Consider the following 23091-nt stretch of genomic DNA (forward strand, 5'->3'; position numbering starts at 1 on the left):
ATAGGCGATCTATGAAATTTAACTGAGCATCTGTTTAAACATTGTGCTATAAAATGAGAGTCTAGCCCACTATCATCATGCTTTTCCTTTTCCCCCAGAGGTTTGAAAAGGACAATAAAACAACTGTGGAAAAGAAAATGGTTACACCACTAATAAACACTCTGAGGCATCACTGAAGCAGACTTTGCAATTAGCAAAACTAATCAGGCCAGGCTGTGCAGACACAAGCCACCAGTATGTACATTACAGGGTTGGCTGAATAGTTATTAGAGGGCTGTGGCTGTAACACCAGAGCAATAAGTGTCATCAAGTTATTTGAAGAGACCAAAACGTGAAGATATTTTGTTTACCATCGCATAACAAACAGAATACCCCCAATACTCATTAATGAAGAACTAAGACTATGTAATGTTTTAGATTCTATGATTGTATAACCAGTAAACATAATTGATTAATGAGTGACACGCGTCAAAGAAGACAAAAGAACAAATCTGTGAAGCCAGATCTGATGTAAGGAACGACAAATGAAACACTTAAATCCTGTCATGGTGTCAGTGAGTTTTCCTCAGACAGGTTTTCAGGCACTGCAGGACTGATTGTGGCTTTTTCCTATCATAGCGTCGTCTCTCTGTGTAATCCCAGACTGACTGATTGACTGTGATGGTTGGTTATGACGACGACAACTGGACTCTGTGGGGACACCATCTGTTGTTCTTCTTTTGGCTGGAGTGAATGCTTATGACTGAGTGTTTAGGCTTGTTCTCCTGCTGTGAAATGAATTTGAGATGCTTCCATTACAGTTCTGTAGTACCTTTGGGACTTGGGGTCAACTAAACTTTGAGAGTAATTTCCATATTGATCGGAGAGTCACTCACAAAGAATGAGTCCAGAACAGCATTTGAAAGCATGAATAAAAATATTCATGCATACAAGACGGAAATCACTCATTGACGAGCAGTAATTTGCAAATGAAGGCGAGTCTAAGGCTACGTCCACACGTACCCGGGTGTTTTTGAAAACGCAGATTTTTCTATGCGTTTGCACCTTTCGTCCACACGTAAACTGCGTTTTTGGAGATTTTTAAAAACTCCGGCCAGGGTGGATATTTTTGAAAACTCCGTTTTTGCATTTACGTGTGGACGAGAAAAACGGAGAAAACGCAGCGTCAAAGGTGTGCGCATTTTTTGACGTCACACTGTGCGCCACGTTATTGTTTCGGTGAAATGAATTTCTATAATACTGTTACTGTTAATTGTTCTCTCTGCAGTGTTTAAATGCTTACATATACACACACAGTTACTGTCCCTCCACACATACGACTCGGTTCTGCTTCTATGCCCCATCTTTGTTTACTTTTTCCCACCGAGGCTTCTAGACTTCTGATTGGCCAACATTTCTGCACGGTTAGGAATATATCGCCACCTGGTGCTTTGGCATGTTCCTAGCAGCGTTTTCCTTCATTTCTGCCTTTACGTGTGGACGGGATTATTTTTTAAAACGAAAATGGAAAATCTACATTTTCAAAAATACCCGTGTACGTGTGGACGTAGCCTAAAGGTAAACGGCACAAAGTCAGAGATGAGACATGAATAAATACAGACAAAGCACAACAACAACTAGTAATGCCAGTTTGGGTGGCTCTGATCACTATTTATGAGAGCAACTCTTAAGAGCATAAACATGTTTTCTGTACTGAACTGAACACACATGGATACGTGCCACTTTTAGAACTGCCAATATTACCCTCCAGAGAATATCATGGCACTGCTTTGGTGAAAGAGATATCCAGCAAATAGCAAATGAATTTGTTTAGTTTAAATTGATATTTCAAGTCAATAATTTATCCACAAGGAATAAACTAGTGAATCAGCACGTCCAGAACTGAAAGAAAGCAGTTTATTGCAGCGACAGTGACAGTTTCGGTTCCTTCCATGACTTTGTGTTTTAAAAGTGTGCAATTAAAAAACTCAGCCAACTTCATCGCTATTACAGACCGACTTGCTAGGACACTTATTAGTCTGTGAATCAACATACTGCACTTTAACGTGAGAAGCAGCTGGGCAGGGCCTGGCTATCCAATATAACATAACCAGCTTCTAGGCGCTGCCTCTGGCTCCAGAAATTTTTAAGTGAAATTCGAGCTCGGTTTCGGGACATTCAATCACTGAAAGGGAATGAATGAAAACAACGGTGGGGAACTGAAACTGGTTCCACCTCCGTGACGCAGAGAGACTTCCTAAGCCGTTGGGCTAATTACCATCAAAAAGGAAGCGAAAGGTTTTAACTCTCTGCAATTTCCATTTCTTTATGTTTTATATACAGTGGAATGTTTTCTCTGGCAAGAGGCATAAATGAGTCTATATCATCTTTGGTACTGGAACAGTATTCACATTTCAGATATTCAGACGTATTAAAGGCTTAGGAAGTCTCTCCCTCACAGAGGTGGAACTAGTTTTAGTTCCCCACTGTTGTTTTAATGCATTTCCTTTCAGTGATTCAATATCCTGAAACCGAGCTGGAATCTCACTAAAAACCACACACACACACACACAAAGAAAAGAAACACATTTTAATCTGAGTATAGCATCACGTTAACTTGCAGGATATTGTCTTGGGCAGCTGTTAATCATTTTCAGCTGCTTTGGTGTTAACAGAATTAGCAACAGGTGCTCTGCAGAGGCAACGGTGGTACAACCCCGGGAAACAGCAGTGGCTTTACAGGTGGAGGCCACTGACAGTTTTCCCTCCTCACATTTTCTGTTGTTTACAAGCTAGAGTCAATGTCGCAACTGACAGCATGAGGCGATATCTAACCCTACAGAGGTTGCACAGGTAGTCCGATTCCTCCTGAAGAGCTCCAGAAGAGCTGGACAGGGCTGAAGAAGGTCCCTAACCCATCATCAGGACTGCTTCTTTGTGCAAGGTGGAAAAGGATGAGCACTGCCAGAGCTCTAAAAAAAAAAAAATTACCCTGGTGTGAAAGTCTCTGACTGAACAATCAGAAACAGACTTTATGAGGGTGGGATAAGGGCCCAACGTCCAGTGGTGTGTCCAGCGGGGTGGCCTCGGGGGGGGGGGGGGGGGGGCACAGGCCACCCTTCCAACCAGACTGGCCACCCCAGGTGCCACCCCGAAGCTAAAATAATAAAATTCAATCAAATATCAAATGGACGATTTTGTTTTCACAGTGAAGCTCAGATATCCGAGTGTAAGTGAATGCAGCATCGGCTTCTGCACTATGAGCATCACGTTAGCAAAGGTAGGAGAGCCAAGCACGAAAGACGGCACCACAGAAAACAATTTTTCAGCAAAAGAAAATGAGGAGAGAATAAATGTCCCAGTAAATAATATTAAGTTTGTTGAGTTTAGTAAACTTTGGTGAAATTAGAATACCAAAAAAATAACACTTAAAGAATTATTGCAACCGTCTGGTATTTCAGACAGTAGGCTACAGGGGGGAGCTAGCATAAGAGTTATGAGTTATACGATATAATCCAAGTCGTAACATTGCTGTATGGAGCTGCAGATTTGGTTGCAGGTTAACACAGCTGGACTGGCCATCGGGCATACCGGGCATACCAGTTTTGTAATGGCACGAACAATGAGAGGTGGTGGATTGGCCAGATGCTGGCCGATGTGTAAAAATAACTCAGTTGTTTGGTGAATGAAACCTGAAAGCACCTGAAAGGGTTGCGTCCTATTCAAGACAGATGAAGGTATGGCCTCCTGACATTTATATGAGTAACTCTGCATTCGCCTTAGGTGAACAGAGCTATCAGAATCTCACAGTTCTATCATGAAGCACATCATATCATTGCCTGAATGTGATCACCATAAAGCCTCTGAAGTGAGATCTCTGGGATTCTGACAACTCCGGTGCGGAGCTGTGAAACTGAAGCACAGAACCCTTGCATCTCACGACTACCATGATTACATCATATATTACACCTTTTTCAATACCAGTGAAGACGTTGCTGGGTTCAGTGCCGAAATGCCCAACAATCAGTGTTATCATTCAGCTTCATCATTAAAACCATGTTTGATTATCACACTTTTAATCAGTCACGGTAAACACTGCTGTAGCTCCAACAAAGCCTGACAACTATGCAGGCAACACAGTAACATTTGTTTGTACGAAAAAATGGCAGAACTCGGTACTCATGGTGCTCTCTGGAGATTTTTCAGCTTCTGAGAGGACAAAAATCTGCATTTTGGTTGATTTTGGATTTGATAAGAATGCTAAGAGGCAGCACAGTGATGTGGTGCTTAGCAGTGGCACCTCACTGTGAGCGGGGGCTTTCCTGCAAGTCTCCCTGCCTATGTGTGCACTCTTCTACACTACTTTGATCTCTTTTTGTTTTGCTTTGTTTTTTTGAAACAACAAAGCAGCTGGACATCAGCTTCGTCAGATCAAACTGAAATATAAGCAAGCATCCAAAGCAGGGTGTAACCGCATTCTGCACCGGGATGTTGATACCGACGTGGAAAAAAACCCGCAAGCACAGCTAACATCAGCCAGATCTGCAAACTAAACTGACTTTTTGTGCTTGCAATGTTATACATGGAGCAAAGCACCTCACATATCAGCAACTACTGAGGAAATGTATCCAGTCGTTAAGTGACGACGTGATGAATCCTACTTCCGGGCCAAAAGTAGTCTGCGTTTAATATGGCTTTTGTGTTGTTAACATGTTTAATGTTTTGTATTTTCTTCTATTTAATCTCAAAAAGCTCCTAAAACAGTCAGTGATCACTGTTGACCTCCCTCGGCTTTTATTACCGCTAATCATTTATTTAAGCTCAGTTTTTAAAACCTTAGGATGTAACTACAGCCCAGCCCATGCAGCAGTATATGAATGACTAACCTTGTATTGTGGATGGATTATGTCAGTTGTTCTCCTGGCTGAAGTTTGGTCCTTTTACAGCATCCTGCCATGCGATTACATTTGTTCCTGACCACCAAGAACACTCACGTTAACTTTTACTGAGTGGAAAAAAAGTTAGCTTGTTTATATTATGCTAACATAGCTGTGTCGCTAGCGGTCACGTAGCACATCATTATATACCAGCTAGCCAAACTTCAGTAACCCTACAAACGTCACTGCTGTTTAGTTTTCTGTCTTCATTTATGTTGGAAGTGATAGCAGAGCTGTACGTTTTAATTTGTTTCCAAAACCCCGCAGTCAGGACATGCTATATTTTATTTAGATATAAGCTAGCGAGCTAACTTCCTGCTAACTTCTAACTTAAATGTCATAAATTCCGTTTTCATGGATGCCTGGATGTTAAACTCAATCGTTACCCCTGGTAGAGCAGAACGCTGATCATTTTATTAAAGATGAAAGACTTTAGACCCTTTTTCAACTCTCAGTAATGCCATAGTGATGGTTTGATATATGGACCTGCAACGGAGTCCAGACACGGCTAGTGACGTCAGACATAACAACCGGATTAGTGGTTTCACATAGCTCCAAAATGGATTTGGATTTTGAGGTGAATTTGTTTGGCCAATTCTTGACTTCATCCATTTATAATTTGCTCAGTTTAAAACATTTTAAATGTTTTCTGTCTCAGAAAGAAGAAAAAAAGTCCACTAGGTTTTTTTCTCTTGGTTTAACAACTAACAACGTGGTTTTCAGTAGTATCAGTTTGCATTTCTTCTGCTACTGCATATAACAGGTTCCGCAGGTGTCATTTTCCTCCCTTATTTTAGATTCCCATCTAACTCCAAGTTAAACAGGATTCCCAAGGTTCCAAAAGCAAAGTTAAATACATTTAAATTTGTGAGACTGTTCATTTCATGTTGCAAATAGTTTGATGCACTCTGGTTTTTCATTTTAACTCTTGCATCACCTCACTTCTTGGACTCATTTGGAAAAATGGCATGTTCTATTCAGGGCATCAACAGGTGAAAATTCAATAGAAAACTGGGCTTTTTTCTCTGACCGGCTATGACATATCAATAATAATAATAATAATAATAATAATAATAATAAAATGTTTTTTTGAGCAGATCAAAAGTAAATCTGATGCATGTCATTTCCCATTTAAAGGGAAAAAAATCTGGGAAAGCAAAGAGCAGCAATAAATGGATAGAAAGACGGCAAACAGGGTGGAATCCATCAGTAGGCAGCGCACAGGATTTCAACCTTATGCATGTTTTGGATCTCATCCACAGGCTGGAAGTCTCTCCAGCCAGCCAGCAGTTTAGCTGCCATCCCAGTGAGGCAGTTTATCTGTCCTACATATGGCATCACAGACGGGACTTCCATCCACATATTTCTACCAGTTACTAATGAACTGTTTTCATCCTATGAAGGGGAAGCTCTGATCCGGCATGTTGTTGCGCTCCAGCTGTACTTATAAACAGCACTACGGGGTCAGCAGCTATCAATGCTCAACTGAAATATGTCTTGATGGCTCCATAAATATTTCTCTGCTGTTGATTAAGTATATCTGTTGCTTAGCAAAAACTGGGTGTGGAATAAATGCTCGACTGTAATAACCATTAACCAACCATTAAAGAGTAGCGTGGCTGCTGGGCAGCATAGATTATTAAAAATCTAAGACATGTATGTGGATATATACGAATATATATGAATAATGATGCTGTTGGGTCAGATATGAACTTTGCGATAAGTGGCACACTTATTTTTATTACAATATTATTATTTATGTTAAATTCAGAGGTGGACATGCTGATTTCAAGGCCAAACATTCTCCTTTCAGAGAACAGAATTTATGGTTTCATCAATTATGGGATGTTGTTCAGGTCCTGAAGCGGCCCCAGAATATTACACTAGCACAACCATGTTTGACTGGTGGTGTGCTGTTCGGTTTATGAAATGCTGTGTTAGTTTTATGACAGATGTAATGAAGTGCAAACCTTTAAAAAGTCTTGTGGATCATTAAGATGTTTTTTGGCAAAAGTGAGACGATCCTGTTAGTCCAGCAGTGGCTTTCTCCCTTGGATACCTTTTTTTTTTTCCCCATTCTCTTTCTTGTTGTTGAGTCATGAACACTGACTGTTGGCGAGGTAAATGAGGGACAAGTGAGGGGGTAACTACTTTTTCAGATAAAGCCATGTAGGTTGGACAGCTTATTTCCCTTAATAAATGTAATCATAATTTAAAAAGTGCATTTTCCTGGGTTATTGCTGACTAGTGACTAAGGACTAAAAGATTTTAAATCTCCGAGCACCAGTGATTGGGTCCTTGTACCTTTGTGCTCATTAGTGTGAGAGAGTTGAGGGGCTTTGGGGTCATGTAGATCCATTCACTCTTAGACATTAAATAATTATACGTTACGAAGCTGCACATCACATGTGCTGTCGGCTTTCTGTTGCACTACGACACAGAATGTCTCTCTCAGCATTGGAACATTGGACAATGTACAATTGTGTTAAAACAACTTTCTTTTTCACGGCCACACATTGTATGCCTGGATGTTGCCACGGCAACAATGGTCAATGAAACAATGTTCAATGAAAAGTCGCAATTTCCATAATGATGCATTGCAAAGCTCTTCAGAGGACACGAACCAAATCTGAATTTGAAGCCTCTCTGATTAATTCATTTGGAAGAGTTTGTTAACCCTCTAAGACCTACCATAGAACCAAATCCGCCAGAGCTTATATTATATTTTTACATGCTGTGGAGCCATTTTTGGGAGCATTTCAAGTTGCTATACATCAATACAACCATTATAGCCCAGATTTTAATAATATGTATGCATTAAGTGCATAGTAATTACATAAATTGCAAGAAAGTGCAATAAACTACAAAAAAAATTGATAATCGTTTTTGTTTTTTTAACATATATTTCTAGTTAGAGAAATTTAAGAAGCTTATCTCTCAAAACTGTAAATACAAAAAAGTTGCACAAAACAGTTTCCCACCACAGGAAATTTATTTTGAGTGTCTTCATAGTTTTATTTTTGAAATACACCAATTTTTATACACTGCAGGAAAAACGAAAATAAATATTATAATGCAAATTTGCAAATAAGCAGCACATGCATCAAAATAAACTATTTCCAGCAGTGCAATATGAGTCCTAAGCATCCCAGAAACCACACAGAAAGTCATAAAGTCAAAGATAACTTTTAAAAACACCAGTATAGGCTCATGAGGCCCTGATGGTAAAATACTACATTTCCGCGAAAATGACGTCACTTCCGGTTTCGAGCAGGTTATAGCGGACATGCGATAGTTCACGCTGATGGACGTAGGAAGTGATACAAACAGCTGATCGGATCGGCACAGCGTGTTTCTGGAATATTATGTTTTTGTTCCTGCAAGCGCTTTTTATGCAGTTTTTGCAAAGTTAAATGTGGAAGGAAACCGTGACCTAGGACAAGCTGATGGCATAAGATGTAAGTACAACTCCTCCGGTTTCATATGCAAAAAAAATTATTGCGCAAACTTACGTGGTTGCAGTGCTACAAGGATTAGAAGTAGTTGCGCAAAACGGAGCGTGCCCGCTCTGACCGGTTTTAAAGGGTTAAAGGGGACGTATTCTGCTCGTTTCAAACTGCACCTTTATTTCTTTAGAATTTGCTGGAGCAGCTTTGCATGATTCCCAATTAACACATAACTCCTACGTATCTTATGCTGGGCCTTGGTGCCCTTTAAGGCAGCTTTCTTCTCATTGGCTGCCCCTCGCAAACCAAGGTTTGAAAAACAAGTGGGTGGGACTTCTGCGCTATATCGTTTTAAGATGCTTGTTTTCGAGTCTGGACATGTATGTACAACATGTGCTACATATAGGAAAATTATTTTTTCTTATTAGGACATTTGTCACCACATTGCCCAAGATCCAAACGTCATGTTTCCTATTCAAAGATTTAACTTGTCTCATGACTAACTTCTATAGTCATGAGACAAATGATGTCATCCTGAATCAGATGGCATTTTCTTCCCCATAGACTCATAAGCTGTGTATGCTTTGTCAACCCAGCCACTCTGTTTAAAAGGCTGCAACGTAATATCTGAACATTTTGCAAAATCAAAACAATCAGAAAGAAGCAAAGACAAGAGATTTCCCACAATGCAACTCAAAACGATCTTTCATTAGATCCTTGCTGTGGTAATTTCCTCAAATCTTGCACACTAATGTGTAGCCTCTAAACCTAATCGCCAAAAACACAATATCACAAACGATGACAACACTATGACATAATCAAGGATATTTCCTCAGAGTTGTCAAAGCAGAAAGACTCAGTTGTTTTAATGTGTTTAGCAGTATTAACAACAAAAAGTAAATGCATATTCACAAGTAAAAACTGACATACTTGCCCTTGGGTGACATGTTAAAAAACACGCTGCACTCTCAGCTCAAACCTGCACGTCTTGTGAGCTCAGATAAACATCAAGTTACTCATTAACGTTTTATCAGATCCCTGAATCAACATATGAAAGCTATACCCCCAGCAGCCTGCGCCCGCCTTAAGTTACCAGCAATGTGATCCATTTGGTTCGTTTGCATAGGCCTCCTCCTGCACTCCATCCTGCTCTGTGGTCCGCTTATCCCAGACTAGATTACGACATCCCAAAACAGCATGCAGCTTTACAGCATTCAGCTCTGCGTCACCTCCTGAGGCCCTCATGTCCCCAATTGGGCTTCTCGTCACTCGTCAGTCCCGGCTCCCGATCCTGTGATCAAACTTCGTCCACCACGATTCAGCCGGCTACTTTTATACTGCACTAGGTCAAGCTAAAAACGTTCCCCTACCCACACAGAAAAAAGAAATAATCTGCAGTGTCAGGTTGAGCAGACATACTCCTGTATAGATACTTTACACATCATCATCATCAGGAAACATTTAGCAAAAAAGGGAATCATCCAATTCGTAGTTTCCCTTGGCTCATCTTCACCAGCTTGCTCTCACTAGTAACGTGGGACCACTGTCTCATATATGCTAAGCTGCTGCTGCCATGGTAACCTCAGTACAGGATTTAGACCCAGTTCAGGACTGGAGGGGCATTGAGAAAGGGGCAGGTGGAAGAGCTGAGCGGCCTTAACTGTAATCCCCAACACCAGGAGCAAAAAATAGAAAAACTAAGCTAGACAGCACATCTGCAAAAACACAGACAGATGCGCACGACACGCCACTAATCCAGCAGTGAGAATAGCCCACATGAACTCGTGCTGCCTTAGCAGTAACGTTGGCGAGATAGACCGAGGCCTCTGTCTACCTGCTCAGACGAACGGCATAAAGGTGTAGTTCAGAGAAGGCTGCAGAAAATCTGTCTTCGTCAATCAAATGCGAGCGGTGACTAACAGAAATAGTAAGGAAATAACAGCTAAATGAGTCACAGCCTTCATTCCCTTCATTATGCAATCTCACATTGTATAATGTGTCAAAGGAGATCCCCGGAACGTGTCGGAGATTACTTATACCTCAGTGGTAGAGAGAGTAACAACCGGAATGTTCCAGGAGCACCCGCTGGCTCATGATAGAGCTCGCCGTGCACAGGGAGGCACACCTTGGAACAGCTACAGCAGTGTTTGTCCTGAAACATGCCTGTGAAGCATGCGTGTTTACTGGATGAAAGTCCATATGCGTTTTTGTGAATGTGCACGCTTGAGGGGAGGGCGTGTGTGACGACAGTCCGTGTGGGTGTGGGTGCACAGCTGTGGAGATGACGTAACTAGCTGAACGCTGATCCACTCAGCCTATCGATGGGGACACTGGTTTTTGGAGCTGGGATCTGGGAGTCTGAATGAGGGGTTTCCAGCAGTGATGGCTACTGCACAGTTGCTATGGGGCTTTACGGTTTCTGTGTGTGTGTGTGTGTCTGTGTGTGTGTGCTGGAGTGTGAGGGGGGGGTGCTGTACAAACTCAACCTATCAGCAAAGCTACAGCGCTCAGGCACGTTTACCAATGCCTCCCCCTCCTCCTCTGCATGCGCATACCCTGGTGTCATTTCTCCTTCAGGCACAGAGGAAGCCAAGTAACTCCCCCCTTGTGTCATAGCGTGAACACACACACACACACACACACACACACACACACACACACACACACACACACTCTCACAAGCACAAACCAGATTCTCCAACTATCAGCTGAAACACTGAACTGCCTGCCAGTGCGTTTGCCTCACATGAAGTGAGAGTAACGGTACAGAAGACGAGACACACGCATGCACAGAGAGAAGATAGGCTCACTTACTGTAAGTAAGCAAGCACACACACCCCTTCCCATCCTCCGACCTCACCCCCAAAACACACACACATGCTCAAACTCTCCATACCTGTTTTCTGAGTATAAACAAACTAACATGCTATTCAAAGCCCTAAGGTGTGGTCCTTCTCTTCCACACACTCTCCACTCTGATGGAGAACGTTGGGGGCAGTGTGTTCCCGGGGGTGTGTGCCAGCCTCATGCAGCTCGCTTACCTGTCCAAGATGTCATGGCTGGATGTGGCTGTGGCTCCCAGCAAACCCAGTGCTGCACTCCCCACCGCTGCGGCAGCCCCGCTGCCTGCCTCCATGATACTGACTCACTGCAATGAGCAGCCTGCCAGAGAAGCGGAGAGGGAGGGGGAGAGAGGGAGGGGGCGGGAGGGAAGGGGGAGGATGTGAAGAGGTAGAGCAAGAGGGAGAAAGAGGAACGAGATAAAAAGAAATCACATGTAGGAAGTCGACAGAGGGGGGGGGAAGCAGAGGGATGGAGAGGAATGTGGGGAATAAGAAAAGAGACAAGACTGAGAGCATGATGTGGTGTAAAAGGTACACAGGAAAAGATGTGCGAAGACAGGGCGGGGTGGGGGGGTGAGATTGGGGTGGTAGAAAAACAAAAAAAACAAATTAACTTTAGTCAGCAGACCAGATAAGTCGTGAGTTTTGCACGACAGGATTATTTCTTAGGTCCCAGCACATGGAGATTCTGGCACATGCTGCCCAATGTGAACCAAAAGTCAAACAACATCATCAGCTCCATCGGCTTTCCCGCTGCGGTAGCTGTGCTGTCTGAAGTCTCCGTCCTCAAACAGTCTTTTTACAGTCCTCGCATCTTTTGGTCAGCCATTCTTTGTCACATCTCCACAAGTAGGTCTGATTTCAAGGAAAAGTTCCAGAAAGTCCTAAAAGGTTATAGCAAACGAATGTGTTCTCCACCCTCATCAACGTCGGCCACAAACTACAAGCAGAATGCTAGCGTAGGTTCAGCAATGCAAATCTCACGCCAAAAGTCACTACGCTTACCAAAAAGCTCAACACCGGCCTCTGACTGGTCGAGTTGGTTGTGCAGCAGCATTTCAACCTATCCATCATGCGGTAAAAAACAGTTTGTTTGCTTTACAGTCTACTGCAGACTGTGGCAGTTACTCTTTGGTAAACAACATATCTGTTAAGTGAAGGAGTGAGACAAAGTAAACGCATGCAAAGAAGTTGGTGGTTCGATCCCTGGCTTCTCCAGGCTGCATGCCAAATATCTTTGGGCAAGATATTAACCCCAAGCTGCTCTCAGATGCATCGGAGTACGAATGTGTATGAATGGCAGTTAGTAAGCACTGAAAACATAGAAGACTGTGCTTGTGCGAATGGGTGTGAATGTGTGAATGTGGCATGTTGTATAGAGATTGAAAATGTGACGTCATTCAGGGGTAAAACCGCAAAGGATTCTGGGAACATGTGGCAAGAGGTACTAGCGCACGCAGGCTTTCAATTGAAATTACATCACACAGCGATAAAAAAAAACACAAATGGCAAGAAGCTGCTGTATTATTAACTGCAATAGCCGGTCGCATGACAGCCACGGGAAGCCGACGGGTAAAGAGATCGGTTGTTATCGGATTACGTCGTTGAAGAGAAATTGTTCGAGCCATGTTTCCGAAGTACCAAAGAGGCGACGGATGGCCTGGATTGCAGCCATTCAAAAACCAAATATAACGTCCCAGAACATCCAGCTCACAGGTTAGTCTGCTCCAAGCATTTCCACGAAGGTCAGTGTTTTGTAGTAGTTAATACGTCATTTTTCACAACATAATTGGTGATATAGGTTACAAGCAAGTCTGGCGCTGAACAGAAATTGTTGCGCTATGCTCCTTTGGTTATTGTGCATAAATAGTAAATTGTCCTGACACAATATTGCGTTTCGCTTCTGTTATTACCATGGTACATTGACAAAAACATACTTTTATTCACAGGATAAGTTTTTTTGTATCACTAATTGCCCAGTACGATTACAGCATACAATTATTGTCACTGCTACATTTCTGTAAAGCGTACCAGAAATTATTTCCACGGCTAATTAATTACCGTTGAGCTCAAAGGTCCTATTAATAAACTGTTAACGAATGTGTATTTATGAAGACGATTTGTGAGACTGGTAAACTTATGATACGTACGATGGTCTTTCGTTCTACACGGTGCATTTCAAGGTCCTGTACCCATCCGTCGGTAAACTGTTCCTGGGCTTGTTGCTGTGACCTGAAGTTACTAAACTTCATGAGTGTATGCACTCACTCCAAGAACCGTATGATTATAAATATGAGCGTGGTGAAAGTTGGGCAGCACGCTAACGTATTTTGTCCACTCTGTGTGCTCGTAAGGGTCTAACCCTTTCACTCCTTTGATTTTTTCCTCGTATCTTTTCTTTGACTTTTCATCAAATCTGTCTTTGTACGGACCGGCATTGTTCTCCTTCGTTTTGTACATAACTTTTTTGGAGGACAAAGAAAAAGCAAGAAGGTCTTGGAACCGGAGAATGAACGTATGCATTGCCTTGATTGTTTTGCCATGAGTTCCCGGCATGCAATGCGCGAAAGTCACGTGGTCTGTCAATCTCTGTAGAGCGCTTTGAGTACTCCGAAGAGTAGAAAAGCACTATATAAGAATCATGTAATTTACTACTTACCAGAAATTATTTTCTGTGTTGAAAAATTACGACTTCCTAATATCTTCAAGTGCTTATTCTATCAAGGCAACAGTTCGACAAAGATTTAATTTACAGTAATGTAACATATCACGAGAAGATGCAAACCCTGATATATCAAAGGCGCAAACAAGGAAATGTGAGGCTTACAAACTGACACCATCAATGCATCCATCAACAACCTGTACATATAGCTATAGTTACCGTTCACTACTGCTCTTAAGATCCACCTGCAGCCTTTGAATGTTTTTAAATCGAGAATCTTTAAATGTGTGTTCACTTTGTTCTTTGTTTATTAAAATCACACCTTAAATCATCTTGCTCCATTTAGCGGATGCAGGTTATTATGTGTTCAAGCAGAAACATGTAGGAGCTGAAAGTCCTTTGAAGTTATTACACATCAGACTTATAACCTGAACCAAAACTATGTTTTTCCTTCAAATGAATGAACTGCAAAACACTTTAAATTATTTTGTCATCATGTGACTATGGAATAAAGTCACTACCTGAGGAGTCTCTGCACGTCATAGAAACAGCTAGCACTCCTTCTTGTGCTCAGTGCCAAGCATACATAGTGGGAGCATTGTACAGTGATTAAGGTGACTTTAGGGAATATTAACAGCGCTCATCACCCACCCACTGAACCATCACCGTGACTATAATCACAGGAGAGAACATCTTTGCATCTCTGGTATTATCTCTGTAATAGCACCCACCATAAAACCTCCCAGGGAAATCTCAACATGTCAGTGCAACAAAATAGATCACAGTGACACAACAGGAATGACCAAGAACTTTACATCCCCTGGGAGCCAAAGAGCCAGATTTCTGTGGCAGTCAATGGCTACGCTCTGTAATCCCAAGAGGATGGTGCCAAGAGTGGGGCGCGAGAGGAGAAAGCGTAGGAGGAAGAGGATCTTCACAAGCCACACTGAAGCAGCTGGTTCTACATCCGAGGCAGACTTGCCGGGCATACGTAATCCTCCGGCCTCTCTGATGCACACAGAGTGTAGCTCAGGCAAAAAAGGCACCATGTTTAAAAGGCACATGTCACCTATTAACATTAGGGGTGCAACGATACTCGTATCGATATTGAACTGTTTGATACAGTACTTTCGGTTCGGTACGCATATGTATTGAACAATACAACATTTTTTATTATTTTATCAACTTTTCTTCTGACGATGCTGTCTGTGTTGAGCGCTCAGTGGATCTGCGCTCGACAGTGCAGCCTAGGCGGAGTAGTCGAACGCAGATTCACTGAGTGCAGGGCAAGCTAGCGAGACAGAAGTTAAGCTCTCGTTGCAACATGGCAAATTGAACCTCCCCCACCCTCATTCAGATCTGGCGTTTGGAACTATTTTGGTCTTCATGTGAAGTATGACCCTGAAGGTAAGCGCGTCATGGACTAAAGTAAAACAGTATGTTGGATGTGCCAGAAATGCTCAATTACATGGGTGGGAACAAGTGCGTTAGCACAGTTAGCTTGTTAGCGTGTTGACGCCGTCCAGCCCCATGCACGGGGCGATCTGCGGTAGCTCGTTAACGGAGATTTGCCGTGTTGTGGCGTTAACGTCATTTCAGATTAACGCTGACCGCACTAGTGGGAACACAACGAATATGACTGCACATTTACTCCGACATCATCCTAGTGCAAAGACAAGTGGAAGCAGACAAAAACAACAAGCACGCATGCTACAAACTTTACCCGAGTCATTTAGACAGCCGTTAGCACATGATTCTCCTTATGGGGACCTGATATGTTTAATATGCTGCTGAGAATATAGCCCAGAAGAAGCGTATAGTAGAGCTTTTATTTTGGAAAGAGACATTTCTCTGTAATAAACTCTCTTTTCCAAAGACGAGTGAGTCCTCGATCAGATAGATTTATTTTTTATTACTTTGTTGTTTCAGCAACATTAAATTTAAAAACTGTACTTTTGAGTTAAAATATATATTTATAATTTTAATAAATGACAAATTAAAAAGGAATGAACTTTTTTTTTGTATCAAAAAATATCGAACCGTGAATTTTGTGTATCGTTGCCCCCCTAATTAACATGGATAGTAATTTAATGCCAGTATTAGAGACTCCAAATCTTTGTCTCACCTTCTTTTGAGACATTTAAGTGACTCAGAGATCTTTCTCGTAAAAATAACAAGCATGCACTTGAATCCAGAGTGATTAAGCTTCTTCCAAACCAATCGAAAAGCAACGCGACTCTTTTGACCTGTGACCGTCTTTGATATAAGCAGTAAGTCTGAATGGAAAGATGATAAACTTTCCTGTATGCTGCACAGTGCAGTTCAGCTTTTTTAACCACCACATTATTGACCTGCAGCACGTGGCTGTATTGACTGCTATGCACAAGCGGACTGGCCTGGCACAACCCGGGCAAGTTGTTGACATGGACATGGGCTTCATGTTGGAAACACAGCTTGCCCTGAGCTACTGTTAACTCACACACAAAGGCAGCTCATCCCATTTGACATTAACTAGATGTTTTTTGTGTGACTTCATCCGCCTGTTTATGCTGTGGGTATGGAAACACACATCCCTTTAGGTACCGTGTGCAGACGGAAAGAAGTGTGTGCATTTGTTAACAGAAAGTGAGTTTGTGTATACCAAGCAGGCAGCCAGGCACAGCAAAGCAGAGTGAGCTTCCCACGAACACCTGATGCAGCAGAAAAAGCCACAACATGGCTGACCTTGAGAGAGTACAGAGCCTCAGCTCATCTCACAGGAGATTAAAAATCAAGATTCAATAGTTTCTACACAATAAACATCCTCACTCTAATCTGAATGGCAAAAACAGGAAATCTTGAGCTTACTAGAGCCCAACTGGGAGTGGTTAGCAATCTCATCTCACAGCAAAAAGGCTCGAGGTTCAGACCTCCTGAGGGTGTTCTACGAAGGAAGGTCAACATAGTTTTGTTTGCCTTTGCTGGCTCACTCTCCGCGTTGCTGTTTATTTCCACTGTGATGACTGAACATTAAAGCTCTGACATTTTAAACTGATTGAAGAAGTATTCTTGGTTTTTGCATTTCCTGACTTGGCAGATTATAATAAAGAATACCAACATTTACATATTCGCTGCACCAAATGAATACATGCTCGTTGCTGTGAAAATGTCACCCGCTGTTTCAGTGGTTTTACTTAGGTACGGCTTAACAACTTGCACATTTAAAGTGAGAATATACAATGTACCTAAAACATACTGTAGATTAAAAGCTCTGTGAAAGGTTGGCACTTCCAGCTGATGTTAAACCAAAACTCAGAATATAAGATGCTCCAGAACAGGTTAGGTGTTTAGTTCAAGTTACCACAGTGACTTAGCCATTCAGACTCAGCCGTTTATTTCTGTAGCAGACCCTTCTGGTATGTGGTTGTTTCTCTCTGGTGCCCCTGTGTACCCCAACTTTTATATTCTGACACTGGGATAAGCAAGGCCCCCTGACCTTACGATGCATTAACGGAGAAACTAGCTAAATATTTCCTTGACTGACAATTTGCAATCTCTGACCAACTGCAGATCTCCAAGATCATCAGGACAACTAATTTCTTAGTCGACTAAACAAGGAAAAAGAATTAGACTAACCGACTAGTCTAAAACTAAAAAACACCCTCATATATCAAGTTAAAGTTGTGAACCGTTTAAGGTCAAAAAACTAATAAAAAGGGCATTACAAACCATTAGTCACCATTAATCATGCCGATTAACTCGCATCATCAACATTACACGTTATACTCCATACGACGAAAAAGAAAGACGCTTAAAATAAACCAATGGAAAGAATATGATATTAAAAAACATGATACTACAAAAGATGTTCACATATTACTCAAACACGACAAATTAACAGTAGAAAAACTGATAAACCTAAGTTTATTACCCCGAGGTCGTATTAAACACCTACCACATCTGGAACCTACTAGTAACAATGGTGATGATTAGTCAACTAGTCGAGCATGTTCCTTTACTTAGAATAAGTCAATGTTCTAATATTTTCCGGTCCACGTACATGTCTTCTTTCATGTTTAATCAAACAAACAAACATAAAAAAATTGATATGAAGATGTAATTATTGTCTCAATGCAAATGTAACCATCCATGCTCCCAAATGTATCAGCTAGGGGACGCACCAGGTCCAAAACTGGAACATGGAAAACTGGAAAAATTCAGACAATGTGACGGTTAAGATCTTAAGTTTACTTGTAGTTTTTCTTTAAAAATAAAAAATCTAATTCAATTACATTTCAGTTTAAGAAACAAGTGTGAAAATGTTAATTCCCGTAAAGGTCACATTTTAACATTTATCTTCTGCCTCTGTCACTTTCGGTTCAATGTCACGAAGCAGAGCGTCTCCAGAGTGCGGTAGTGAGTCATAAATATAAACAGGTCACTCAACATTAAATCAATATCAGCAAGGCGAAGTTCACTCATCCCTCCTTCAGTTTAAGCCACAGCAGCTACAATTTAAAGAGACACAGACTTGATGCTCGTCTGCAACATGAGCTTCTCTCATTTACCTTTTCTCTGTTACAGCTCAACAGTGATTCTAGCGCTTCAGATTTGTACAGTAACGACTTCCGCGTTAAAAAATAAATAAATCTGAGATTATGAGATTAAAACAAAGCAGAAATTGCATGTCTATAAACAGAGCTGCATTGAGTACTGGACATTAATTACTGAAATGATATAGAGCTGGGCGATATAAGATTTTTTCATATCACGATATGTTTTTTTCATTTCAGGCGATAACGATTTATATCACGATATAAGCCAAATAACTATATTTGTAAGATTTAAATGTGCCGTTGCTCACAAGTAAAATGTGAAATAATCAGCAGCTTGTTTTGATTTAAATATTTATTTCCCATAATAAGTTCAACAGGGTATATGTACTTAAGGAACATGAGACTTTTTCAGATAAATAAAGGCAAATATTGCAAACTACACAAAAGGCAGCCGCTAAAGCGTTTAAGTTTCAAAATAGAACAAACAAAACAGACTAAGAAATTGTCAATTCCACTTAGAAACAAAATATTAATTCTAAAAATAAATCTTAGTTTGTGTTACAGAAGAACAGACAAAATTGACTAACTTTTGTCAATATCAAATAAACTGAGAACTAAAAGGAAATTCTCGATCTCTCCTTGTTGTATAGCTGAGCTTTTCAAACAGTTTTAACAGTTACTTTAGTCTGACAAAAGCCGAATGACGAATTAGCGCTTCCAGTCAGAGATTGAGCATGCACCGCTTTATTGTATTTCCAGACTTGCTTTCGGCACAACTTACAGTGCGCGCTACTCTGTTTTTGTCAGACTTGAAAAAGCCGAAATACCTTCACACTACGGAACTTCTATGGCTCTTCCGTTCGACAATCTCTCCGGCATTGGAACCATCATCGGTTTTCTCTTCGGAAACCTTCGGTCACGCTCTCGGTTGATTTTTCTCTAGTTGGCGAACTCATTTCTTCCATTACCCGGCCGCACGGCGGCTGGCCGCTTCCCAAACAAATACACATGTGCGGCTTGGCACTTGTGCTGTACGTAACAAGTCATGTGGCATGACGCTGCGGCTGTGATTAGTTCGGCTCTGCGCTACTTAATTTGGATTGGCTGTTCTTCTTTCTTTTTTTTTTTTGAAGAGGACAAGAGAGATGAGGTCTATCGCAATAGTTTAATTTTTCTATCGAGGAAACGTTATTTCGCAATACATATCGTTATCATTCTATCGCCCAGCTCTAAAATGATAGTAGCATTGAAAAAAAAAATTCTGTTATAGAAGGAAAGTTCTACTTTGAACAGTCTGCATTTAACTTTGTTTTCTGTTTAATGCTTTTACTCTATTTTTTAAATCTGTTTCCATTTTTTTTAAACTTCCTCCTATTTTGCTGTTCACAGCACGTTCTTCTTCGTTAGTACTGAGAGCAGATGATTTAGGTGTTAGTGCCCCCATCGCTTGCTGTAGTGTATTAAAATAACACATTTACTTGGTTTTAGAATATGACACGTCAATAAAATTCTGCATCGACGATTATGTCGGCAAATCGTTGCAGCCTTACATACACGTGTCTGATGCAACTTGCCATCTAAACTACCTAGCGATAGCATATAATTTAGCATGCTACCCTTTTATCCTAATTTCTGGCTCCAAAAAACACCAAACTTTGACACTTCAAAAAAAGAAGATAAAACAAATCAATATGACATGAGATGTCACCTCATCCTGGAGAAATGTGAATTGAATTATTCATTTGGTCTCCATTTATCCTTTTGTGGACACCATGTAAATATTCTAGTTGTTTCATCATGTTTGTGTTTAAGGAATGATCTAAACAGACTTTTAGGAAGCACCAACATTAATAGTAAAAACCTCCACAAAAGCTTGAATGGAAACCACTGAAAAAGCTCAACTGTCCAGTATAATGAGTTATAGGATGGGTAAGTCAGATTTTTAAGTAGTTCAAACTTTCGAGTTCAGGGAAACTGTTTGACAGGTGAAGGGTGCTTTTATGCTCACGCTTACTCCCTGTGGCGCGATGGATCTGATGTCACCTCGGCTGGCTTTGACCTGTCGCACATCTCTTGATTTTTGCAACATGGTGCGTTGTGCCGCTGCCACCACAGCTGGTCTCAGGTCGTACAGAACCTCAGAGATTCACTTCCTTCTATAAATACAAGTGGCTGTTATAGATGTTACTGGTGCCACGTGAAGCGACCAACACGGCAGGCATACTGGAGCTTAAAGGGGCTGATGGAGAACTGCAACAGTCATTAAAATATCTGAAGTAAAGTAGTAGATTTGGGTACATACAAACGCGCCACAACCATAGAGCCATTTCACTACTGTGGCTAAAACACGCCAAAGGAGCGCCAGCATGTAGTCGCCTCCTGTTCTGACACCGCTGACCTCCTCGACCTCGAACACGCACAGAATGATAAACCACCGGGGGCCCATCCAGTGGAGCCCTTTCCCTAACTTGAAAGACTTCAAATACATTGATGTGCAAATTAGCCAGTAATGGCAACCTGGACACTTCTGGAACAGTTTTTGACAACCTAGCAACAGCATTGAGCTTTGAATGGAGCATTTCACTCCAGTGTCTCTGAGAGGCTCACTGAATACCAGCAGTATGCAACCATTTCATGCTTTCTGATATGGACAGGCGAGCAGCAATTTGTAGAAGTTGTTTCGCAAAATGAAGAGGTCATTAAAGTTTCCCATGACAAACATCATTTAGAGAGTCTGAGCAGCAGCAGTTCTGCCACATTTATCTGTAACAGTATAAACAGAGATTTGTCGACTTTTTCATGCCTCTTTCTCAGTACATTCACACTGATTAAGAGTAGTGCTGGGAGGTGTACAAGATAGGAATTCCACATATAGCCTTACCAGTAAAGAGACACAACGGCCCAGTGGGTATTTTCAAGCAGTTTAAATAAACTACTTGAAAATACCCACTGGGATCACTAAAGAGCACATCGGCAGGGGGCCTGCACTGTAACTGTGCACCCTTCATACTCACATCATAACACACATTCTACATGAACAGAAGACAGTCTGTGAAACAAACTTTCCTCTGATTTTTTTTTTTCCCCCAGAGCCTTTTTGCACTAGCATCGACTCGGCTTGGCTCTACTGTTTTTGTTGTCCATTACAGTAGAGTACCACCTTAATGTGGGTCATTAAAGCAAGGCAGGACCGGAAGAGATCACTTTGATCCCCAGTCAAGTAGGTACTAAAAAAAGTACTAGGTAATCGTAGAGCTGGGCGATATAACATTTTTTCATATCACGATATGTGTTTTTCATTTCTGGCGATAACAATTTATATCACGATATAAGCCAAATAACTATATTTGTAAGATTTAAATGTGCCGTTGCTCACAAGTAAAATGTGAAATAATCAGCAGCTTGTTTTGATTTAAATATTTATTTCCCATAATAAGTTCAACAGGGTAGATGTACTTAAGGAACATGAGACTTTTTCAGATAAATAAAGGCAAATATTGCAAACTACACAAAAGGCAGCCGCTAAAGCGTTTAAGTTTCAAAATAGAACAAACGAAACAGACTAAATTGTCAATTCCACTTAGAAACAAAATATTAATTCTAAAAATAAATCTTAGTTTGTTTTACAGAAGAACAGACAAAATTGACTAACTTTTGTCAGTATCAAATAAACTGAGAACTAAAAGGAAATTCTCGATCTCTCCTTGTTGTACAGCTTAGCTTTTCAAACAGTTTTAACAGTTACGTTAGTCTGACAAAAGCCGAATGACGAATTAGCGCTTCCAGTCAGAGATTGAGCATGCACCGCTTTATTGTATTTCCAGACTTGCTTTCGGCACATTTACAGTGCGCGCTACTCTGTTTTTTGTCAGACTTGAAACAGCCGAAATACCTTCACACTACGGAACTTCTATGGCTCTTCCGTTCGACAATCTCTCCAGCATTGGAACCATCATCTGTTTTCTCTTCGGTCGCTCTCGGTTGATTTTTCTCTAGTCGGCACACTCATTTCCTCCATTACCCGGGCAGCACGGCGGCTGGCTGCTTCCCAAAACAAATACACATGTGCGGCTTGGCACTTGTGTTGTACGTAACAAGTTACGTGACGTGACGCTGCGGCTGTGATTGGTTCGGCTCTGCGCTACTTAATTTGGATTGGCTGTTCTATTTTTTTTTTTGAAGAGGACAAGAGCGGCGAGGTCTATCGCAATAGTTTAATTTTTCTATCGAGAATAAGTTATTTCGCAATACATATCGTTATCGTTCTATCGCCCAGCTCTAGGTAATCATTACTACCACCTAATGGAAACCCCTAAAAACCAAGTGGTCGAGTTAAGTGGAAAAGAACCAAATAAATGTTACCAGCATTCATGCGTTTGCGTGGTCTTTATTTGTCAAATAACTTGTGTTTGTGTCCTGCTAACCATACAGGAAGCATAATAGTCTGTAAACAGCTGAGAGGGGCTCTGTAACCTTTAAGAACAATAAAGAGAGGGAGGATGAAAATGTGTAACCAAAGAGGACCTCTGTCTGCTGTGAAATGTGGGTGTGAACTTTTGCTAACATAATTTAAAAATGGTACGTTTATGTTTTTGATATTTGTCTCCTTTTTTCTCCCAACAGATTTTAAACCTATACAAAGACCCAAATATCCAAAAAAAAATTAAAAATGGAGTACTACGTTGTTAA

At 41.2% G+C, this 23091-nt stretch overlaps 1 protein-coding gene across 5 annotated transcripts in view; it reads right to left on the reverse strand.

Moving 5' to 3' along the window:
- Window positions 1–23091, reverse strand: part of arhgap32b (Rho GTPase activating protein 32b) — a 142683-nt gene that overhangs the window by 86400 nt on the left and 33192 nt on the right. For 4 of the 5 annotated variants that reach the window (XM_087847097.1, XM_087847099.1, XM_087847098.1 and 1 more), the window contains exon 2: window positions 11404–11524. In XM_087847097.1, coding sequence (XP_087703223.1) covers window positions 11404–11498 — 95 coding nt within the window. In that variant the 5' untranslated portion in view covers window positions 11499–11524. Of the gene's footprint in view, window positions 1–4865; window positions 4924–11403; window positions 11525–23091 lie in introns of those variants that run through there. The other variant, XM_087847100.1, reaches the window with a different exon arrangement.

The sequence above is a fragment of the Neolamprologus brichardi genome, chromosome 10 (genome assembly GCF_056152115.1).
Source record: "Neolamprologus brichardi isolate AB-2024 chromosome 10, ASM5615211v1, whole genome shotgun sequence".
In the NCBI taxonomy this organism is placed as follows: Eukaryota; Metazoa; Chordata; class Actinopteri; order Cichliformes; family Cichlidae; genus Neolamprologus; species Neolamprologus brichardi.